Source organism: Geotrypetes seraphini, chromosome 2 (assembly GCF_902459505.1).
Source record: "Geotrypetes seraphini chromosome 2, aGeoSer1.1, whole genome shotgun sequence".
Classification (NCBI taxonomy): domain Eukaryota; kingdom Metazoa; phylum Chordata; class Amphibia; order Gymnophiona; family Dermophiidae; genus Geotrypetes; species Geotrypetes seraphini.
The window spans coordinates 444,707,039-444,730,520 of record NC_047085.1 but is presented as its reverse complement, the minus strand read 5'-3'; the positions used below and the strand labels follow the sequence as shown (position 1 = coordinate 444,730,520).

General features: G+C 44.3%; 1 protein-coding gene across 7 annotated transcripts in view; it reads right to left on the bottom strand.

Annotated features, from left to right (window-relative positions):
• WAC (WW domain containing adaptor with coiled-coil) overlaps positions 1–23,482 on the bottom strand; it is a 351,928-nt gene that overhangs the window by 270,594 nt on the left and 57,852 nt on the right. For all 7 annotated transcript variants that reach the window (XM_033931443.1, XM_033931441.1, XM_033931440.1 and 4 more), the window contains exon 4: positions 3,771–3,877. In XM_033931443.1, coding sequence (XP_033787334.1) covers positions 3,771–3,877 — 107 coding nt within the window. The remainder of the gene's footprint in view (positions 1–3,770; positions 3,878–23,482) is intronic.

The window sequence follows — 23,482 nt, the reverse complement described above, 5'->3', positions numbered from 1 at the left end:
GAACCACTTGTTCTACAAGAACCATTTATTTACATAACTTCAATGCTATGCTATTGATGCTGAACCCAATAATATTAGGGGTGGTGATAGAAGAAGGAGCTTGTTACAGAAAGAAGCGAGATAGATTCACCAATTGAATACAGTTTCCCCTTTTGCACTAAATCACAATTTGGATTTGAAAACGTTCATTTAGTGATGTTTTTGTAATCCACTACTAGTTTTTTCAGTGAGACATTAGATCAACATCGATGGTTAGCAAGCACACACCTTTTATAATATGTGACCCGTTTTATGGGTGCACATTTTCCCTAAAGTGTTCCTTGCAAACATCTTGAGCTCAGCGCCAGCGTTCGTACTACTAGGTATACACAGGACAATTAAATTTCCTCACACAAGTTTGGCGCATGTGCTTGTACACTGTGCACAATTTACATTTATTTATGCAATGATACTTTTCTCAGCTCATTTGGCGAGATCGCTTTTGAGTTGTTAATACTGTTATTAACAAGATCACACTTTCTGGGGGCCATTGGTCACAGTTTGTGGCCGACTTCATTCAGTATTTTGAATGAGTCCCTCATGAGCACATAAGTGTTGGGGTTTTCCTTTGCCCTGCGCATGCGTTGTTACTATCAGGAAATCCCGGAAGTTATTAGAGTATCCGTGTGACATATGAGTTTCAGATACATCATTTAAACCATGCATGCGTTGGTATCCTATGAAGCACATGACACCATTTTTTTAAATCGCTGGTGGAACTGCTCCCGCCAATAGCAGGGGAAAGAGTAAATTTGGTGATGAATAATGCACCACAATTTTGTGAACAACTGCTACAAAGCACTTAACTGTTCTGTGATTATCCACAGAAGCTAACTTGATTAGCGAAACGGGTCTTGTTGGGCACATTTGAGATATCTAAGATAAGTTCTATTACAGTTCTTACAGTCTGTTGTTCAATGAGGTACAGTGACCATACAATTATTGTACCTCACTCCTAGTTCATTATGAATGGTATTGATGATGAGAGATAGTATAGCGCTTCAGACAGGACAGTTTTACGCCTATTTTGTTTGAGATTTTGTTTGATTTATTTTATTGGGTTTCTGATACTCTACATACTGAACATCCTGGACCTGAAGAAGAGGTGTTTTTCGAAACATGGACCATGTTGAGTCCGGTACGCATAAGAACTAGAACCAGCCTTTGGATACAATTATTTTATCTATGTTGTCTATATATGTTTTTATGACTTTTATTGAATAAATTCCTGCACCTTGTATATTTTTCTGCAGTTTTGTTTTTGCTTTGCATCCTTACTGCAGTCTCTGTTGGTTTCTTTTTGCCTTGCCTTTGAGAGATAGAATTTTTTCATTGACTACTCTTTTATGCAATGTGTTTTCACATACATTTGGATGTTTGAAATTTAGTACACTTTTTACTTATACATTTTTCTCTAATTGGGTAGTATTTCACCTTATTAGAGCACTTTTCACAGCATTGATAAAGCTTAAAAATGGGAAGGTTTTCAGAACCACTGATAGAAAGCCGGAACCAATAAGTCTCAGACTAAGTTCACCTTGAGTCTGAGTCAGATTCTGAGTGGTTTTCTGAGGTTCTTCTCCTTCCAGTAATACAAGCTTGTATTCTCATTGCTGTATTTAAAGACCCTCGATTGGCTTGTGTATTATTTGATCAGGGGTTCTTTTTCCATCTCTTAGTATATTGAGTATTAAAAAAATACCCATGGGAAAGTGAACTAAAGAGTCTCTAAATATCCTATGATACCTGTGGACACAAAAGAGAAAATGAAACGTGTGAACAAAGTGAAATAAGGAAAAGAACGTAAATGAAAAATGAAGCTCAACAGTGAAAGCATACCTTTTGGGAATTATCCATGTATTAAAAAAAATATAAAATCAAAGTTAAGAGCAATCTATAAAGAACCCCACCCATTAAAAACCATTTAAAATTGACTACAATATGTATCCAGCTGACTTTAAAAATATATACATAGCATAACATCTGTCGTCGCAGCTAACAGACCAAAGAAAACCAAGACCGGTCCAATAAAAAAACAAAACAAAAAAAAAACACCTATTATCGGGAGCCAAGACAACCCCACATCTCAAGAACGAATAAATTTTAGTTGAGAGATGGAACACAAACCTGTTTCATAAATATATTCTAGTACTTGCTTTCAGTTCTTCTGATCAACTGTATTCAAACCTCCAGTTTCATAAATAAGCTGATTAAAAACCAAGATACATCAATTTCTTTCATGAGGCATAGATAGTGGGATCATTTACCACAGGGACTGACAGAGGGAAAATGAATGCTTTGCCTTTAGAAAAAAAAAGATGAAAGCACTTCTTTTTCATGTGGCTTTTATCTCAATCTTACAGACAGTTTTCAAAGGTATAATGTTTTGTTTGTACCTGTTAACTTTTGTGTCAGTTTGCATTATACCTGTTGGTTGCTACTATTTTACTATTTTGATTTTGTGTATACTGCTTTTGTAATTGTGTGGTAGCAAGCTTAGGCTTAGATTAGCAGAAAATAAATTTCTGCTAGATAAAAACAGTACAGTGGAACCTTGGTTTGCGAGCATAATTTGTTCCAGAAGCATGCCTGTAAACCAATGTGCTCATATATCAAAGCAAGTTTTCCCATACAAAGTAAGGGAAACTCGTTTTATTCATTCCACACCCCAAAAGACACCCCCCCCCCCCCGAGGCCACTGACGCACTTCCACCCCACCCCAGGAACCGGCGTCACCGCCCCCTTCCCCCCGCTCAAACCCTTACTGCAATGGGGCACCGGAACCCAGCACCAACCCACAGGACGTGCTGGTGACCAAAGAGCCTGCCACTTCTGCTGGGCCTTGAGCATCTGTACATACTCAAGGCCTCTGGCTCCCGCTTCTCTCCAAGATTTTAATGAGATTCTCGGTGTCTCCATGAATCTTATTAGAATCTCGAAGAGAGTAGGAGTCAGAAAGCCTTGAGCATGCGCAGATGCTCAAGGCCCAGCAGAAGCAGCAGCAGGCTCTTTGGGCACCGGCATGTCTTGTGGGTTGGTGCTGTGTGCCGGTGCCCCATTGCGGTAAGGGTTTGGGCGGGGGGGAGCGATGCCGGTTCTTGGGGGTGGAGGCTCGCAAATTGAGTCAATGCTCGGTTTGCGAGGCAAAATTTGCTCGTCTTGCAAAACACTCGCAAACCGTGTTACTCGCAAACTGATGTTTAACTGTAAATAAAACAGATTTGTCAAAGGAACACAGCTTACATTTTTTCAGTTACAATAGTCTACTTTATAAACAAAATAATTACATTCTTTATAATTAAGGAAACAGTTGTGAGGAAAAAGCCTCTTCATAAAATTCAAAATGCATACTTCTGACCAAATGAAACAGCTTTCTTTGATGCTTGGACATCAAGACCACTCAAAACCCATGACAAATATGGCAGAAATGATATGACACGTCAATCTTTTATACTGTCATAAGACTATGATAATGTTCTGCTGCCTTATTAACAAATAGCTATGCTTCAGTAAAAATCATATATATCACAGGCACACATCAGGTGGTACGCTTTTTCAGCCATTTCATAGTAGAATGGTAAAAAAAAAAAAAAAAAAAGAAGTGCACAGAGTTGTATACCATCAAAATTTTCAGAATGCTGTAGTATTTTAATATGAGGTAAGCTCCTTAGTACTTTAAAAAAATATGCATAAACAATTTCTGAATGTGGATTTATCAACAGTATACTTACTGAATCTGATGTTTTGATCGGATTACTGTTAGGATTAGATGAATGTGAATTTGAGCTATGAAGAGCACTGTGATTGTGTGAGTTTTCTTGTGGAGAATAACTGGTCCCTAAAACAAAATTAAAAATTAAAAAGTTTTAACACTAGAAAGTAAAAAAAAGTCTCCTTTCATTTCATATTAAAATAAAAAATCATTATCAACCATAAATCGTTTTCTACCAATATAAACCCTATTGAACTCTATGTACATGTCCATATTCTAATACAAATCAACCTTGATACATTTTTAACATTTAAAAACACTGCAAATAATCTCTAATACATTTTTGTGCTTCTAACACCAAGGTTCAGTCAAAGCAAAGCAAAAGCTATTTATCTGTAACAAATAAACATTCTCTGAAAATAGTTCACCAACAACATATACATGATTGAAGACACACTTGGAAACCAAACAGATAAAAGGTGTAAAACAACTCTCACTTCCTGCCGTAGCGGAGCACTCCTGGTGCCTCTCTGCCTGTTGACATAGGCTAGCTCAGTGGCATTGTTAGAGAAGACCGACTAATTTGCCCTCCTGCAAAAACTGTAGTCGGCACAGCACCAGACAAACAGCACACAGTTTCAGCCTGTTGATAGACTATTTCCTCTGAGAGAGAACTGGGTGACAGCTGCAATGAGCCCCCCAGATGAACAAACTGGCATTTGTCATTAAGATTACTCAGGAAACGATCCAGACTGGGACTCCCTTTGCTAGACACCATTGACAGAGCCACCAGCTCATGCTGCTTTTGGCCAATGCTGTACAAGGGAGTCCGAGGCAACCAGTGAGAGAACGTGTCCTGGAGGAGGTGCTTGTGTGCCTTTGACCAGAGCACCAACTCTGTTGTGGCTGCCATTGACCCAAGGACCTGAAGATAATGACATGCAATAGGCAATAGCTTGATTAACAGGCCTATAATTTGACTATGAAGCTTCCGTTTGTCATTAGTGGGGGTTTTGCTAGGCAAGGGAAAGGACTGTGAGGCCGAAACTGGGCCCGAAGGAGCCTTCCCAGTGCTCTGAAAGCAGTGCAAAGAAGCAGTAGCCTTGATGCTGTCCATGTCGGTGACACCATTTTGAGCATCCTCTGGTATCCGCTATTCCAGTGTTTCTCAACCTTTTTAAGCCAAGTACCCCCAAGCCTAATAAATACCAACCGAGTGCCCCCCGGCCAAACTCCGCCCCAGTACCGCCCAAACTCCGCTCCTGACTCCATCTCCATAATAATAATACTAATTATAATGCAATTTCTTCCATCCATTTTTCATATACACACAATATAATCTTAATAATACATAATGGTAACCACAAAAATTAAAAAAGCACAAAGCACACTGAGGAATTATCATTTATATTCGGGTTTTCTTCAAAGAGGTCAAGGCAGATGACTTTAAAATATGCAATGTCACCTCAGTAATAACTATAGACAAATATAGTGCAAAATATAGACAGCAGATATAAATTCTCAAAATTGACACATTTCGATCACTAACTTGAAAATAAAATAATTTTCCCTACCTTTGTTGTCTGGTGATTTTATTAGTCTATAGTTGCGCTTCCTTCTGACTGTGTATCCAACATTTCTTTCTTTCTTTCTTTCCTCAGGCACAACAATTGCCCCTTTCTATTCCCCCCTCCCTCCTTCCTATGTCCCAAGTTAATGCCCCCTTCCTCCCTATGTCCCATTAGTGCCTCCTTCCTTCCTCCCCTCCCCCGAAGCCGCACCGAAGCCTGTCCGCAATTCCACCTCCTGCCACTCCTTGGCTCCATTTAATTCCTCCCCAGCTGCCACAACTCCAAAAGGGTCAGAGCGTGCAGTGATTGCACCCGCCAGCCCATAAGCCTTCCCCCGACGTCAATTCTGATGTCAGAGATAAAGTCCGGTCTGGGCTGCCAATGTTTAAGTGCATGGTGGCAAGTTCATGAATTTAATTGTCAGACCTTGTATATAAGAATGGATTAATGAGACAAAATTAACATGGGTTGATATTGTGTACCTGAGTTTTCAAAAGGCATTTGACAAATTACCTCATGAAAGACTTCTGAGGAAATTAGAAAATCGTGGGATACAAAATAATGTCCTATTATGGATTAAGAACTGGTTAGAAGATAGAAAACAGAGTAGAGTTAAATGGTCAATATTCTCAATGAAGAAGGGTGGATAATGGGGTTCCCCAGGGGTCTACCGCTTTATAACTAGTGAAATAATTAAATTTGACGATGATATAAATTTTGTTAAATTGCAAGAGGAATGTAAAAATAGCAAGAGGACCTTGGAAGACTGAGCATCAAAATGGCAGATAAAGTAATGCATGTGGGAAAAAGGAACCCAAACTATAATCACCACACAAAAAAAGGATCTAGGTGTCATCACTGATAATACGTTGAAACCCTCTGCTCAGTGATAGGAATTATCAGGAAAAGAATGGAAAACAAAAATGAGAATGTTTCATGACTTTGTATCACTCCAAACCACACCTTAAATACTGTGTGCAATTCTAGTCACTGCATTTCAAATAAGATAACACGGAACTAGAAAAAGTATAGAGAAATGCAATGAAAATGATAAAGGGAATGGCGCAACTTCCCTATGAGGAAAGGCTAAAGCGGCTAGAGCCTTTGGCTTAGAGACAGTTTGGGGGACATATGACAAGAGGTCTATAAAATTAATGGAGTGAAACAGGTAGACGTGAATCGTTTGTTTACTTTAAAAATTCTAGGACTAGGGGGCAAGCAATAGCTACTAGGTAAATTAAAAAAAAAAAAAAAAATTAGAGAAGGGTCATGTGATGTCGAGCCGCTGAGTGGATGTCGGTGGGGTGAGCCCCCATGCCTCCCCTTCTGAATTCAGGCTATTTTCTCCCCTACGGCCAGTGCTTCATTTCTCACCAAAACATTTGGTAGCACGTTCAGCACCAGTGTATGGCTTCTTGAGTCGGTTCTGATCTCCAAATTACCTCACCGTGAGAGAGATTGGGCTGACGCTGGGAATCCTAAGATGGGGAACAACTAACTCTCTCAGCCACTTTCTGTGAACAAAGCCATGGGACCAGATAAACTACATCCCAGAGTACTTAGGGAGTTGAGAGATGTCCTTGCGGAACCGTTAGCTACGCTCTTCAATCTTTCCCTGAGTACAGGAAGAGTCCTATTGGACTGGAAAACAGCTAAAGTCATTCCGCTGCACAAAAAGGGATGCAGGACAGAGGCTGAAAATTACAGACCGGTAAGTCTCACATCGATAGTGTGTAAACTTATGGAAACGTTGCTTAAACACAAATTAGATACGATTCTGAACGATGAGAGACTAAGGGATCCCCACCAACATGGATTTAAAAAGGGAAGGTCCTGCCAATCCAATCTAATCAGTTTCTTTGACTGGGTAACGAAAAAGCAATGTTACTTACCGTAACAGTTGTTATCCAGGGACAGCAGGCAGCTATTCTCACTAGTGGGTGATGTCATCCGACAGAGCCCCGATACGGACATCTTGCAAGCATGTCTTGCTTGAAGAAACTCAGAAGTTTCGAGATGCCCGCACCGCGCATGCGCCAGTGCCTTCCCGCCCGATGTACCGGGCGCGTCTCCTCAGTTCAGGTAGCTAGCCTGAGAAGCCAACCCAGGGGAGGTGGGTGGGACGTGAGAATAGCTGCCTGCTGTCCCTGGATAACAACTGTTACGGTAAGTAACATTGCTTTATCCCAGGACAAGCAGGCAGGTATTCTCACTAGTGGGTGACCTCCAAGCTAACCCCAATGGGATGGTGGGAGAGTTGGCAACTTAAGAGAACAAATTTTGTAACACTGTTTGGCCAAACTGTCCATCCCGTCTGGAGAAAGTATCCAGACAATAATGAGAGGTGAATGTATGAACCGAGGACCAAGTGGCAGCCTTACAAATCTCCTCAATCGGTGTCGATCTGAGGAAGGCTACAGAGGCTGCCATTGCTCTGACCTTATGGGCTGTGACCTTACAGGGAAGGGATAATCCAGCCTGGGCATAGCAGGAAGAGATACAAGCCGCCATCCAGTTGGAGATGGTGCGCTTCGATACCGGTCGTCCCAACTTGTTTGGATCAAAGGAGACGAAAAGTTGAGGAGCAGTTCTGTGTGGCTTTGTGCGATCCAAGTAGAAAGCTAGAGCACGTTTACAGTCCAGAGTGTGCAAAGCAGATTCCCCAGGATGAGAATGAGGCTTTGGAAAGAACACCGGAAGCACGATGGATTGGTTGATGTGAAATTCAGAGACCACTTTAGGTAAGAATTTTGGATGAGTACGGAGAACCACCTTGTCATGATGGAATACAGTGAACGGTGGATCCGCCACTAGGGCCTGAAGCTCACTGACTCGACGAGCTGACGTGAGGGCCACTAGAAAAACCACCTTCCAGGTGAGATACTTGAGTGGAGCCGTGTTGAGAGGTTCAAACGGAGGCTTCATAAGATGAGAGAGGACAACATTGAGATCCCAAACCACAGGAGGAGGTTTGAGAGGAGGGTTGACATGAAAAAGCCCTTTCATAAATTTGGAAACCACAGGATGAGCAGACAAAGGTTTCCCTTGTAGAGGCTGATGGAAAGCCGCAATAGCACTCAGGTGGACTCGTATAGAGGTAGACTTGAGGCCAGACTGGGACAGGTGTAGAAGATAATCCAATACAGAAGATAGGGAAGCTCGCTGAGGTTCCGTGGCATTGGAAATACACCAGGAAGAGAATCTAGTCCATTTTTGGGAATAGCATTGTCGAGTAGCAGGCTTCCTGGAAGCCTCCAAGACCTCCCTCACTGCTTGAGAGAACTGGTGAGGAGTTATGTTGAAAGGAACCAAGCTGTCAGGTGGAGGGACTGCAGATTGGGATGAAGTAGTGAACCTTGATGTTGAGTGAGTAGTGAAGGAAACACTGGAAGAAGTACTGGCTCCCTGCTGCTGAGTTGAAGTAGAAGGGAGAACCAAGGTTGTCTGGGCCACCGAGGAGCAATCAGAATCATGGTGGCATGGTCTAATCTCAATTTGACTAGAGTCTTTTGAATGAGAGGAAAAGGAGGAAACGCATATAGGAAACGTTTGCTCCAATCCAGCAGAAAAGCATCTGCCTCTAGGCGATGAGGAGTGTAGATCCTGGAGCAAAATTGAGGCAGCTTGAAGTTGTGGGGGGCTGCAAAGAGGTCGATCTGAGGTGTCCCCCACTGAGCAAAGATCTGATGAAGGGGGTCGGAGTGGAGCGTCCATTCGTGAGGCTGAAGTAGACGACTCAATTTGTCTGCCAAGACGTTGTCCTTCCCCTGAATGTAGACTGCTCTGAGGAAGGTGTTGTGGCGAACCGCCCAATCCCAGACCCGAAGAGCTTCCTGACAAAGAGGGGCCGAGCCCGTGCCCCCTTGTTTGTTGACATAATACATGGCGACCTGATTGTCTGTGCGAATAAGGACCACCATGTCGTGAAGCAGATGTTGAAAAGCTTGGAGAGCATTGAAGATGGCCCTGAGCTCCAGAAGATTGATTGATTTGTATCTGCAGCCTGTAATCTTTGGGTATGCAAAGATGTTTTTGTTTCTGGTCGTTCTTGTGGGGTTGATGGAGTCGTTCCGCACTGGTCCAGAACCCCTGAGTGCGAAGACCATCCAGATGGGCCCCCCATGCATAGTTCGATGAATCGGTCGTTAGAACTTTCTGATGGGGAGGAGAATGAAACAGCAAACCTCTGGATAGATTCGAAGAGGTCATCCACCAGAGAAGAGACTGCCGTAGAGCAGGAGTGACCACAATGTGACGAGATAACGGGTCGGACACCTGAGTCCACTGAGATGCCAGAGTCCATTGAGGGATCCTGAGATGTAGTCTGGCAAAAGGCGTCACATGAACTGTAGATGCCATGTGGCCTAAAAGGACCATCATGTGTCTCGCTGAGATGGATTGGCGAGAAGACACTGACTGGCAGAGTAGAAGGAGAGCATGTAAGCGTGGAGGAGGAAGGAATGCTCGAAGTTGAATGGTATCCAGGACAGCCCCTATGAAGGGGAGAGACTGGGTGGGCTGAAGATGGGACTTTGGAAAGTTGATCTCGAAGCCCAAGCTCTGCAGAAAACAAATGGTAGTCAAGGTCGCCGAAATGACCTTGGGAGCGGACGGGGCCTTGATGAGCCAGTCGTCGAGGTATGGGAACACCTGGAGACCCATGTTCCGGAGTGCAGCGGCCACCACTACCAGACACTTCGTGAAGACTCTGGGCGACGAAGATAGGCCGAAGGGAAGCACTCGATACTGCAGATGCAGATGTCCCACCCGGAATCTGAGGAACTTGCGTGAGGCCGGATGAATCGGGATGTGAGTGTAGGCCTCCTTGAGGTCCAGAGAGCATAACCAATCGTTCTGCTCGATGAGGGGATAAAGAGAGGCAAGGGTCAGCATGCGGAACCGTTCCCTGACCAAAAACTTGTTGAGGACCCGAAGGTCCAAAATGGGACGCAGATCGCCCGTCTTCTTCGGGACCAGAAAGTACCGGGAGTAAAACCCCTGGTTTTGTTGATCCACCGGTACCGGCTCGACGGCCCGAAGCCGGAGCAAAGCCTGAGCTTCCTGGAGAAGAAGAGCGGTCTGTGTGGAGTTGGAAGGATACTCTCTTGGAGGATGGTCCGGGGGGACCCGTTGGAAATGAAGAGAGTATCCCTCTCTTACGATGGAGAGGACCCAGAGGTCCGTGGTGATCGCCTCCCATCGATGACAAAAATGATGGAGACGACCCCCTATGGGAAAATATGGGGTAGGCAGAACGAGATCGGTTATGCTCCCTGGAGGAGAGTCAAAAAGGCTGAGTAGCCTTGGGAGCAGCCGGCATTTGAGGCTTTTGCTGAGTCTTCTGGGGCGGCTGTCGCTTTGCAGGCTGTCTCGCAGGAGGGGCCTGCCTTGGTTGATAACGCCTTTGGTAGATTATAGGCGGTCTAGAAGGACGAGACTGTTGTGGTTTAGGCTTAGGCCTCATGATAGACTGGAAAGATTTTTCGTGGTCTGACAGTTTTTTAGTAACAGTCTCGACAGACTCATCGAACAGATCCGCTCCCGCACAAGGCACATTTGCAAGTCTGTCTTGGAGATTCGGATCCATATCAATGGTGCGAAGCCAAGCCAGTCGACGCATGGCGACCGAGCAGGCCGCAGCACGAGCCGAGAGCTCGAAAGCATCATAGGAGGATTGCATCAATTGAAGGCGCAACTGGGACAGGGTCGCCACCACCTCCTCAAACTCAAACCGAGCCTCAGCATCGATGAAAGGTGTGAACTTGCGGAGTACCGGCAAGAAAAAATCCAAATAGGACGAGAAGAAAAAATTGTAATTGAGCACTCGAGTCGCCATCATTGAATTTTGATAGATACGTCTACCAAACTTATCCATCGTTCTCCCCTCCCTGCCAGGAGGCACGGAAGCGTAGACTTGGGAGGGGTGCGAACGTTTAAGGGAAGACTCGACTAGGAGGGACTGATGAGAGAGTTGAGCTCCCTCAAACCCCTTGTGGTGCACGATGCGGTATCGAGCATCCAACTTGCTAGGTACCGCAGGTATGGAATACGGTGTCTCCAAACACCGCATGAGAGTCTGGTCAAGTAACTTATGCAGGGGAAGCCGAAGTGTCTCCGCCGGAGGATGAGGTAAATGCATGGTGTCCAGATACTCCTTAGAGTACTTCGACCCAGTATCTAAGGTCACATCCAAGTCATCCGCCATCTGTCTGAGAAAGGATGAAAAGGAAAGTTGGTCCGCCAAGGCCGGCCGGCGAGACGGACTAGAAGACGTGGAAGCCTCCGGTTCCAGGGAGAGCTGAGAGCGGCATGGAGAGTATGAGGTAGATGGTTCTTCATACTCCGGTCCCTCTGGCTGGGATAAATCTGAGGATGAGTATCCCATACGCTGCATTTTCTTCTGTGGAGACACCTCCGAATGACGCGAGGAGTGTCTAGAAGAATGTCGAGATCGATGCCCCTCCCGATGCCGGGATGGGGAACGTGATCTTCGATGCATCGATCGATCCCTTGAAGCCTCGAAGGAATGGATTGGACTCGATGCAGTGGAGCGCATGGGAGGCAACGATGCCGACTCACGCAGTGCCACCCAAGTCTGGTATGGAGTGCGAAAGAACTCCTCCTGCGATGCAGTATGCCCAGGACTCCGATTATCAGGGGCCGATGTAGTACCCTGGTGACGTGGAGGTGTAATGGGCTCTAAAGGCGGCATGTCAGAAAGGGAAGCCCGCCTAGTGGGTTCCGCCGCCCTCCGCCGCTCCCCCTCGTCGAGCAGGGAAATCGAACGACGAGGAGGAGGAGGAGGGGGCGGACCGCTCTCCGGGACCGGGACCGTAGTATCGCCCTGAATATTAGCGATAAGCCTCGGTCCCATCGTCCGCATGAGCTCAACAAATTGAGCTTCGAGCAGGGATTTAAGCGATGCCGATATGGAGGGATCCGCACCGAAAGGGGGTCCTCCTGCACGGTCATCGCGTTCCTTCGTGGTCGAGTGCTTCTGCTTGGTAGCTTTGGGCACTTTTATGACCACGGGAGGAACAGTGGAAGGCGGTACCTGAACCGAGGAGACGGGAGCAGGAACCGATGCTGAACTCGATGCAGAAGCCGGTGTGAACGATGCTGGCTTCACGATGCTCGATGCATGAGTCGCAGATGCAGGCTTCGAACAGACCGGTGAAACATCTGTCGAAGTCGAAGCAGATGGCTCCTTAGAAGACTCCATCTTAAACATGGACTCCCAAAGTAAGCAGCGCCGTTTAAAAGAGCGCGCTGTGAGCGTGGAACAAGGCCGGCACGATTTCGGAACGTGTTCTGGACCAAGACACTGAAGACAGCGCCGGTGTGGGTCCGTCAACGAAATCGCACGCTGGCACTTGCTGCACTTTTTAAAACCGGTGATAGGCCGGGACATAGGCCGGAAAAGTGACGTTGCTAGGTCGAAGGAGCTAGGTCGCAGCCACGAGGCCGGCCCGGCCGAACCGCCGGACGAAATAATTGTAACTTTTTTTTTTTTTTTTTTTTTAAATAGAAATAAAAGTTCAAAGAAAGTAAGTAAAACAATAAAACGCGGGGAAAGAAGGCAAAATACTGAAATTTCAGTCAGCGCAGAATTGAAGAGAACTTCTCAGCTCCGCGGAAAGAAAAGAACTGAGGAGACGCGCCCGGTACATCGGGCGGGAAGGCACTGGCGCATGCGCGGTGCGGGCATCTCGAAACTTCTGAGTTTCTTCAAGCAAGACATGCTTGCAAGATGTCCGTATCGGGGCTCTGTCGGATGACATCACCCACTAGTGAGAATACCTGCCTGCTTGTCCTGGGATAAAGCTAGATATGGGAGAGTCTCTGAATATCATGTACTTAGACTTTAATAAGGCTTTTGACAGTGCCCCACACCATAGGTTATTTAACAAGATGAGTTCGTTGGGATTAGGGGAAACATTGACGGCATGGGTTAAAGACTGGCTCAGCAGCAGACTTCAGAAGGTGGTGGTAAATGGTACTCCCTCCGAAACGTCGGAAGTGATCAGTGGAATGCCACAGGTCCCATCCTATTTAATATCTTTGTACAGGACCTGCCTCAGGGACTTCGAGGTAAAATTGCATTATTTGCCGACAGTATGACGCAGGACCTACTCTTACTGTAACAATGGTCTGCAACTTGGCAACTGAGTTTTAATGCCAAAAAAATGTAAGGTTTGCACCTTGGCAGCAGAAATCCATGCAGTACTTACACTCTGAATAGTGAGACCTTAACAAGAACTGCTGCAGAACGGGACCTAGGAGTAATTATTAATGAAGATATGAAGACTGCCAATCAAATAGAGAAAGCTTCATCCAAGGCTAGGCAAATGCTGGGATGCATCCGAAGAAGTTTTGTCAGCCGGAAGCCTGAAGTTGTAATGCCATTGTATAAGTCCATGGTGAGACCTCATATGGAATATTGTGTTCAATTTTGGAGGCCACATTATCAAAAGGATGTGCTGAGAGTAGACTCAAAGATCTCCCATATGAGGAATGTCTAGGTAAGTTGCAGCTATATTCTCTCGAAGAACACAGAGAGAGGGGAGATATGATAGAGACGTTCAAATATGTTACTGGCCGTATTGAGGTAAAAGAAGATATCTTTTTCCTTACAGGACCTACGGCAACAAGAGGGCATCCGTTGAAATTCAGGGGTGGGAGATTTCACAGCAACACTAGGAAGTATTTCTTCACCGAAAGGGTGGTTAATCGTTGGAATGATCTTCCACTTCAGGTAATTGAGGCAAGCAACGTGCTCGATTTTAAGAAAAAAATGGGATAAGCATGAGGGTTCACTTCGGGGAAGTGCTTAGGGGGGAGGGTCCTTAGAGTGGGCAGACTTGTTGGGCCGGTGGCCCTTTTCTGCCATTATATTCTTTGTTTCTATGACATGGGTGGCTGAGATGGTCAACGAAGTTAAAATTATACTGGAGGGCTCACTTACTGCAAAACTGCAGGCTATTGTGGACAAATTGGATATGGTGGATACGTGTTTGGAGACACTGCATGACGAGTTTACCAATTTTCTTTCTTTTTTTAATATTCTTTATTCATTTTTAAAACTTCAATTGCGCACAAAAGATGATGCATTTACATAAATTAATATCATTACAGCACAATATACTTAATAGACTTATTTTCTCCCACCCACTTTTTAATTTACAAACATCTCATAGAATACTTGTAATCAACCCTTCTATATTTCTTACCAAATGCCAAACATTTCCCCTTCCCCCCTTCCCGGATGTGCATGTTTTCCCCAATTTATACAAATAAATCAATCTACAATATCTAGTTAATGGTTCCCAAACTTCCATAAATTTTTTATAACCACCCTTCTGAATGGCCATAAACTTTTTCATTTTAAAGATACAACATAGGGATTCCCACCAGAATGAATAATTTAATCTATCCCAATTTTTCCAATTCTTTAAAATAAGCTGCATGGCAACTTCCGTCATTATAAACAAGTTTGTTATTTTTTGCCAAAATTTGACTTTTTACCCTCATAGATGTTCCAAATAAAATGGTATCAAACGATAGTGCCACTGGATTTTCTAATAAATTATTAACCTGATCCCAAAATGATCTCCAGAATTTTAGTATCAAAGGACAATAGTATAGTAAATGATCTAACGTCCCAACTTCCAGATGACAATGCCAACATCTATTAGATTTAGAACTATCTACTCTATGCAAACGAACTGGGGTCCAAAATACTCTATGTAATAAGAAAAACCATGTTTGTCTCATAGATGCAGACATTGTACATCTCATCCTCCAAGACCAAATTCGTGGCCATTGAGACGCAGTAATTTGATGCTTTATCTCAATGCTCCAAATGTCACGCAGACCAGTTTTTGGTTTCTTATTCAAAAATCCAGATATTAATTTATACCACTGAGCGGCCTGGTGACCCAGGAAGTCTACCTGAAAACATAAGACCGGCAAACTATTTTGAACCTCCAAATTTTTCCATTCAGGGAACCCTTCCTGAATGGCCTGCTTCAACTGCAACCATCTATACTTTTGTGTTTTATTAAGACCAAATTTGTGTTGCAATTGTGAAAAATCAAGCAGCTTACTATCACAAATAACATCATCTAAAGCAGTGTTTTTCAACCTTTTTACACTCGTGGACCGGCAGAAATAAAATAATTATTTTGTGGACCGGCAAACTACTAGGACTAAAATTTTATAACCCAATTTCCGCCCCATCTCCGCGAGCTTGGTCACTTCAGTAACATAGAAAAATAGACAAATATAGTGCAAAATATAGACAGCAGATATAAATTCTCAAAACTGACACATTTTGATCACTAAATTGAAAATAAAATCATTTTTCCTACCTTTGCTGTCTGGTGATTTCATGAGTCTCTGGTTGCGTTTCCTTCTATCTGTGTATCCTTTCTTTCATTTCTTCCTTTCTGCACTCAGGTCCAAGAATTGTCTCTTTCTATTCCCTCCCTCTTTCCTTCCTATGTCCTTAGTGCCCCCGGTGCCTCCTTCCCATGTCCTTAGTGCCCCCAGTGCCTCCTTCCCATGTCTTTAGTGCCCCCAGTGCCTCCTTCCCATGTCTTTAGTGCCCCCAGTGCCTCCTTCCCATGTCTTTAGTGCCCCCAGTGCTTCCTTCTCATGTCTTTAGTGCCCCCAGTGCCTTCTTCCCATGTCTTTAGTGCCCCCAGTGCCTCCTTCCCATGTCTTTAGTGCCCCCAGTGCCTCCTTCCCATGTCTTTAGTGCCCCCAGTGCCTCCTTCCCATGTCTTTAGTGCCCCCAGTGCCTCCTTCCCATGTCTTTAGTGCCCCCAGTGCCTTCTTCCCATGTCTTTAGTGCCCCCAGTGCCTCCTTCCCATGTCTTTAGTGCCCCCAGTGCCTCCTTCTCATGTCTTTAGTGCCCCCAGTGCTTCCTTCCCATGTCTTTAGTGTCCCCAGTGCCTCCTTCGTATGTCCCTCTCACTGCCTTCCATACTTTGTCCCACCCCCACACCCGAAGCCAGCCTGCCTGCCTGCCTGTCTACCTCTCTCCCTCCCTCCCTGGCCAAAGCCAGTCTGCTTTCCTGCCTACCTCTTTCCTTTCCCCTGCTCTTACCACCCCTGCTGCTGCTGCTAAAGCCGACAGGAAGTCTTATTTCACGTCGGAAAGAAGACTTCCTGTCAGCTTTAGCAGCAGCGGCAGGGGGTAAGAGCAGGGGACCCGAGGAAAGGAAGGAGGGAGGGAAAGGAAATGATCGCCTGTCTCATTGTCCCGAAGCTGTGTGTGGGGACAACGGGACAGGAGGTCTGAAAACGGACCTATGGTCACCTTAATCTTGACGGCCCTGCGCAGACCAGCAGAAATTTCCTGCTGACTGGCACCAGTCCGCGGACCAGCGGTTGAAGAACAGTGATCTAAAATGCGTATGCCTCCAATCATCCAATATTTCCAGATAACCTTAAATACGCCAATTTTAATCTTGGAGTTCAGCCATATAGTCTGAGACGTAGATTTATATATAAGAATAGGTGTTAAATTATCTGCAAATTTTATAGTTTCCCAAGTATCTTATAAAATTCTATTGTCCTTATATAATCTAGGCATCTTGATACTCATAACATGACAATCTTAGTGGCGACAGGAGTTTTCATTCCAACCACAACCAATCAGGCAGAGTTTCCATGAGCTCAGGGAGGATCCAATACATACCTTGCTGCATAATATAGGCTTGATGATACCTATAGAAATTTGGAAAATTTACCCCACCCTCCGCAATTGATTTTTGTAGAGATACTAGAGCAGGGGTGGGGAACTTCAGTCCTCTAGGGCCATAATCTAGTCGGGTTTTCAGGATTTCCCCAATGAATATGCATTGAAAGCAGTGCATGCAAACAGATCTCATGCATATTCATTGGGGAAATCCTGAAAACACGACTGGATTACGGCCCTCGAGGACCAGAGTTCCCTACCCCTGAACTAGAGTAATTCTTGCTTTTTTCCTAGCCAAATAAATTTAGTGAGAATACTATTTAACGTTTTATAAAGGACCTCTGAAAATATACTGGCAACATTCCCATTTGGTAACTACAGGCAAAATCATCATTTTAACTGTATGGACTCTCCCCCACCAAGACAAATGTAAAGGGTTCCATTGCTCACACATTTCCGTGACCTTCAACAATAACTTCTTTTCGTTAATTTTAATTTACTCAACCAATGTATTATGAATCCAAATTCCTAAATATTTAATCCCTTCTTCCTTCCAAAGAAAAGGGAATGAACCAAAAAAATCCCTTTTGACAATAAACACTTAAAGGAAGAACCTCTGATTTACTCCAATTTATTTTATAGCCAGAAATTTTCTGAATTTTTCAATTAAATCTAACAAACTTGGAATGGTAATCTCAGGATTTCTCAAATGAAGCCAAATATCATCTGCATTTGCAGAGACTTTATAATCCCGATCTGAATAAAGAATACCCTGAATCTCCTTTGCTTGTTGAATAGCCAATAACAAGGGTTCCAGAACAATATGAAATAGCAAAGGAGATAGCGGACACCCTTGTCTAACTCCTCTCTTCAAACAGAAACGATCCGAGAAAGTATTATTTATATATAATCTAGCAGAGGGGGAGCTATACAAGGTTTGAATCATTTGTATGAATCCAGAACCAATACCAAACCATTCCATTGCTTGATACATAAAGGTCCATTCCACTCGATCAAAGGCCTTCTCTGCATCTAAGGACACAGAGAATGCTGGATCATTTATGTTTTTGATAAATTTAACATATGAAAAGCCAATCTGATGTTATTTGAAGAGTACCTTTGAGCAACAAACCCTGTTTGATGCATATCTATGATATGAGAGAGAGCCTTAGCCAAGCGTAAAGCCAATAACTTAGCCAAAAGTTTAGCATCCACATTTATCAAGGAAATAGGCCTGTAATTTGAAACCAACATAGGATCTTTATTTGGCTTAGGTAAAACAATAGTTAGGGATTCAGCCATAGTACCTAATATATAACCTTCATTCAGTTTTGTCCGATATAAATTTAATAAATGAGGTAATAAGGAATTTTGAAATAATTTATAGAACTCTACATCACCACCTGGAGCGGATCCAACTCTAAGGGACTTCAAAGCTATTTGTATTTCTTTTAAAGATATAGGCATATCAAGGGATTTTTTAATATGCTCAGGAATTTTTGGACCTTTAATTAATTAAAAAAAGAATATATATAACCCATCAAGTTCTTTATTTGAATAAAACTCGGAAGAATGCAAAGCTTTATAATATGTTAAAAATTGCTTTAAAATATTTCCAATTTGAGATTGAGTTACCCCATTCTCATCATTAATAGCCACAATCTTTACTTTCCTTTTTTTTGCTTTGAGATAATTAGCCAATACTCTTCCCGCATTATTCAAGTTTTCGTAATACAGAGCTTGCTGCACAAACAACTCCTTTCTAGCCAATTTAGATGACATCTCATTATAATTATATTTAGCTTTCAATAGGGCCTGTAGAGTACTTTGTTCCCATTTAACAACCAACTGTGACTCTAAGCTCTTAATAACTTGTTCCAGATTAGAGAATTCTTTCTTTACTTTTTTCCTAACATGAGCCGAATATGAAATTATTTGCCCTCCCATGGTAGCTTTAAAAGCATCCCAAAGCATTCCTAATGAGATTTCCTCTGAAGTATTTAGTTGAAAATGTTCATTCGTTTTTATTTGAAATTCCTCCAAAAATTTTTCATCAGCTAGCAATGCATTATCAAACCTCCATACAGGTCTATAATTTTCTTGATCCTCAAGTTTAAATTCAATCCATACTCCACCATGATCAGATAAAAAAATTGGATCAATAGTGGCTTTCCTAATCTGCTGTACAAATGTATCAGATACAAATATATAATCTATACGTGAAAAGGATTTATGAACATGGGAATAAAAGGAAAATTCCCAAGTATCTTTTAACCCACAAGATTGAGCCATGTTATCCAAACCTAATGATTTTAATGACCTATTAGGTTTTTTATCCAAGAATGGATCCATTACTGCATTAAAGTCCCCCGCCACCACTAAATCAGAGGCAGCCAGTGGTAAAATCAACTGTTGTGGAGACTTGAAGAATTCAAATTGATTTGAATTAGGGACATACACATTTATAAGCTTATGAGCCCCCGGAGCCGAACGAAAAGTAAAATATTTTTTTTTTTTTTGAAAAACGGATCGATAACGACACGAAAAACAAAAATATAAAGCACAGCGACCGAATAGAATCCAGACGCGGTGACAGAAAGGCAGGCAAAGGGAGCTCAAAATCCACAGGGCTTTCTGGCTCCGCGGAAAAAATTGAACTGAGGACCACGAGGTGGGATGCGCCCTCTAGTGGGCGAGAAGGCATGCACATGCGTGGTGCAGTGTGCAAACTTGAAACTTCAATCAAGTTTGCTTGAAAAGCTGTCCGCGCTGGGGCTCCGTAGATGACGTCACCCACATGTGAGAATATGCTGCCTGCTTGTCCTGGGATAAAGCAGTGGTCTCAAACTCAAACCCTTTGCGGGGCCACATTTTGGATTTGTAGGTACTTGGAGGGTCGCAGAAAAAATAGTTAATGCCTTATTAAAGAAATGACGATTTTGCATGAGGTAAAACTCTTTATAGTTTATAAAACATTCCTTTAACAGTTAAAAGGAAAGATATATAAACTATAAAGAGTTTTACCTTATGCAAAATTGTCATTTCTTTAATAAGACATTAACTATTTTTTCTGCGGCCCTCCAAGTACTCTATTTTTTCTGCAGCCCTCACATTTAAAGTTTAATATCTTTTCTTTCTCAAAACTGACACATTTCAATCACTATATTGAAAATAAAATCATTTTCACTACCTTTGTTGGCTGGTGACTTTAGTTTTCTGTGCTTTCAACTATGTTTCCAGGGCCTTCTTGTCCTTTGACTGTTTTTCTCTCCGTCTTCACTTTCTGCCTTGCATCCATCTTTGGCATTAACTTAATGTTCAATTTTTCTGCTTTCTTTTCAAAATCTACGTTTCCATGTCTTATCTCCCCTTCCTATCTCTCTCTTCTTCTGTCTTATTTCCATGGTCTGGCATCTCTTTCCTTCCTTTCTCTCCCTCCCTCCTTCCTTCCTTTCCCCTGGTCTGGCATCTGTCTTCTTCCCTTCCCCCATGCCCTGGCATCTCTCCCTCCCCCTCCATGGTCTGATATCTCCTTTTCTTCCCACCCTCCCATGAACTTGGCTTCTCTTGTTCCTCTCCTCTCCCTTGTCTTCCTTCTCCTTCCTTCCCTCTCTTTCCCCAATTGGGTGCAGCAGCAACAGAAGCAGCATTTCCCTTCCCCCTATCCTGTGCAGCAGAAGCATTTCTCTTTCCCTCCCTCTCCCTTTCCCTGTACAGCAGCAGCAGCATTTCCCTAGGGTCCCCCTTTCCTATGCAGCAGAAGCATTTCTCTTTCCCCTCCCCTTCCGTTCTCTTCCTTGTGAAGCAGCAGCGTGTCTGGCCGGCTCAGTTGATCGTTTCGTTCAAAGCCGTGGGTGGCGGCTCCTCGCGAGATCTGTGCCTGCGTCTGAAGCCTCTCTGATGTTGTGACGTCAGAGAGGCTTCCGATGTAGGAGTGGATAGTGCGAGGAGCTGCCAACCCGCGGCTTTGAACGGAACGATTGACTGAGCCGGCCAGACATGCTGCTGCTCCAAAAGGAAGGGAAGGGGGAAGAGAAATTCTGTTTTGATCGCGTCCAGACAGGGGACCGCAAAATAGCACCTGGAGAGCCGCATGCGGTCCACGGGCCGTGTGTTTGAGACCGCTGACCTAAAGGATCTGCAGAAATCAATTTAAATGTACCCAAACATTTTTTATTAATTAAAATTGCCACTCCTGCCTTTTTACCTAGCGCCGGAACATAAAAACAATGCTTAACCCACCCTGATTCTAATTTACTAGATTCCACAGCAGGAAAGAAGAGCGGAGAGGCGAGGGAGAGTGAATTGAAGCGCTGAGAAGGCGGAACAAATGCTGAGAGAGAGGGAGCAGGAAAAAGGAACATCGGGGCAGAGGTGAGAGTAGCTCTGCCCACCCCCACCGCATCAGCAGCTAGCGTCCGGGCTCCTCCATAAAAGGAGGCGAGCCAACGGCGCGCAGCCTTTCAGCATGCAGCATTAGCAAGAGCGCCTTTGCGAAGGCACCTTTAAGAAGGGTGCAGCAAGGTAAGAACAAAAAGTCAAACACAACACAACTGAACTAACAAGCCAAAGGTACACAAAAGGACACCTAGGGGCAGCAGGCTAACCAACACACAACAGGCAGACTAACCAACGCACAACAGGCAGACTAGCCAACATACAGACAGACTAACAAATATACAGCTAACCAGCCAAAGGCAGACACAAAAGGACACCTAGGGGCCAGGGCTGTGGAGTCGGAGTCGGAGGAAATTTTGGGTACCTGGAGTCGGAGTCAGAAGTACAAAAAACTGAGGAGTCGGAGTCGGAACATTTATCTACCGACTCCACTTTTGAACTTGGCATACCAATCACGAGCGATTCTTTCAGCTATAGCACCCACTATATACACAGCACAAATGTTGCGAGCAGCTTCTGCGGCCTTAGAACCTTGATTAAAAGCAAAAAGAAGGTTGTGTCGAAAATGCTCATTTCTCTCAACTTGACATTCCATTTTAACGATCTGAAAATTAACCAGTGCTGTGGAGTCGGAGTCAAGGAGTCAGAGGAAATTTCAGGTACTGGAGTCGGAGTCTGAAGTACAAAAAACTAAGGAATCGGAGTCGGAACATTTAACTACCGACTCCACAGCCCTGCTAGGGGCAGCAGGCTAACCGACACACAACAGGCAGACTAGCCAACACACAGGCAGACTTACTAACATACAGCTAACCAGCCACCAGGCAAACCAACACACACAACAGGCAGGCAAACCAACACACACAACAGGCAGACTAACCAACACACAGCTAACCAGACAGCAGGCAAACCAGCCAACACATAAACAACCGGAGTACACGCCCAGTGGAAAAGACAAGATCAGGAATGGCAGGGACGACAAGCACCACCAAGACTACAGTCAAAATCAACGCCCCGGCTGCTGAAGAGATTCAGATGAAGATGAAGGCAACAGTCTCCATGCAGACCAAAGAGGACCCCCTCCCGATGGATGACGGAGGTCACGGTACAGACCGAAGCAGAGCCCCAACTGAAGACTTCAGTCTCTGTGCAGACAGAGGAGGACACCCAGCAACAGCCTAACGGAGACATCCTGCAAGAGCTGACGAGTCTGAGGGAAGAAGTGCAACGGCTAAGAAGTATCCGGGAGGGCGAGGCGTTCATCAACGATGTCCTCCAAGAGCTGTCTCAAGTCTCAGAGCAAGTGCACGAACATAGGTCCATCCTCAAAACACCTGAACCAACCAGACATGCAGCTTTGGAAGTAACGACTGGAGTACAAGAAGAAACTCGAGACGATGACACCTGGCAACTAGTCACCTCTGCAAGCAAACACAGAAGGCAGTCCTCCTCTTGGATTTCTTCAAGCAAGCACAGCAATCCCACATTGACACCGCAGATCACCCTGAGCAACAGATTTCAGCTCCAAGAAAGACCCGCCAGCAGAACTCAGGAGGACTTCCAGGAGTGTAATCTTGTAACCCGGCAGGCGACCCCCAACTCAAGAAGCAACGAATCAGCACCCCCCCCAAGAAGCGTAGAGTGGTTGTCATTGGGGACTCTATGCTGCGGGGAACCGAGGGACCGGTATGCAGACCAGATCTACAATCAAGAGAGGTCTGCTGTCTACCAGGAGCCAGGATCCGGGATGTGACTACCTGCATAGGAAAAATAAATCAAGCCCCAAGACCACTACCCAATGCTCCTCATCCATGTTGGGACAAACGACACTGCCAGGAACTCACCAGAAGACTTCAGAGCACTAGGAAGCTGAAGCAATTGGAAGCACAGGTGGTCTTCTCCTCCATCCTACCAGTAAGAAACAAGGGGAGCGCTAGAGAAGAACGGATCCAGAGGACTAACGAATGGCTATGGGGATGGTGCAAAGAGATGAAGTTCGGCTTCCTGGACCACGGAGAGGCACTACAGGGACAAGATGGGCTACACCTAACCAGAAG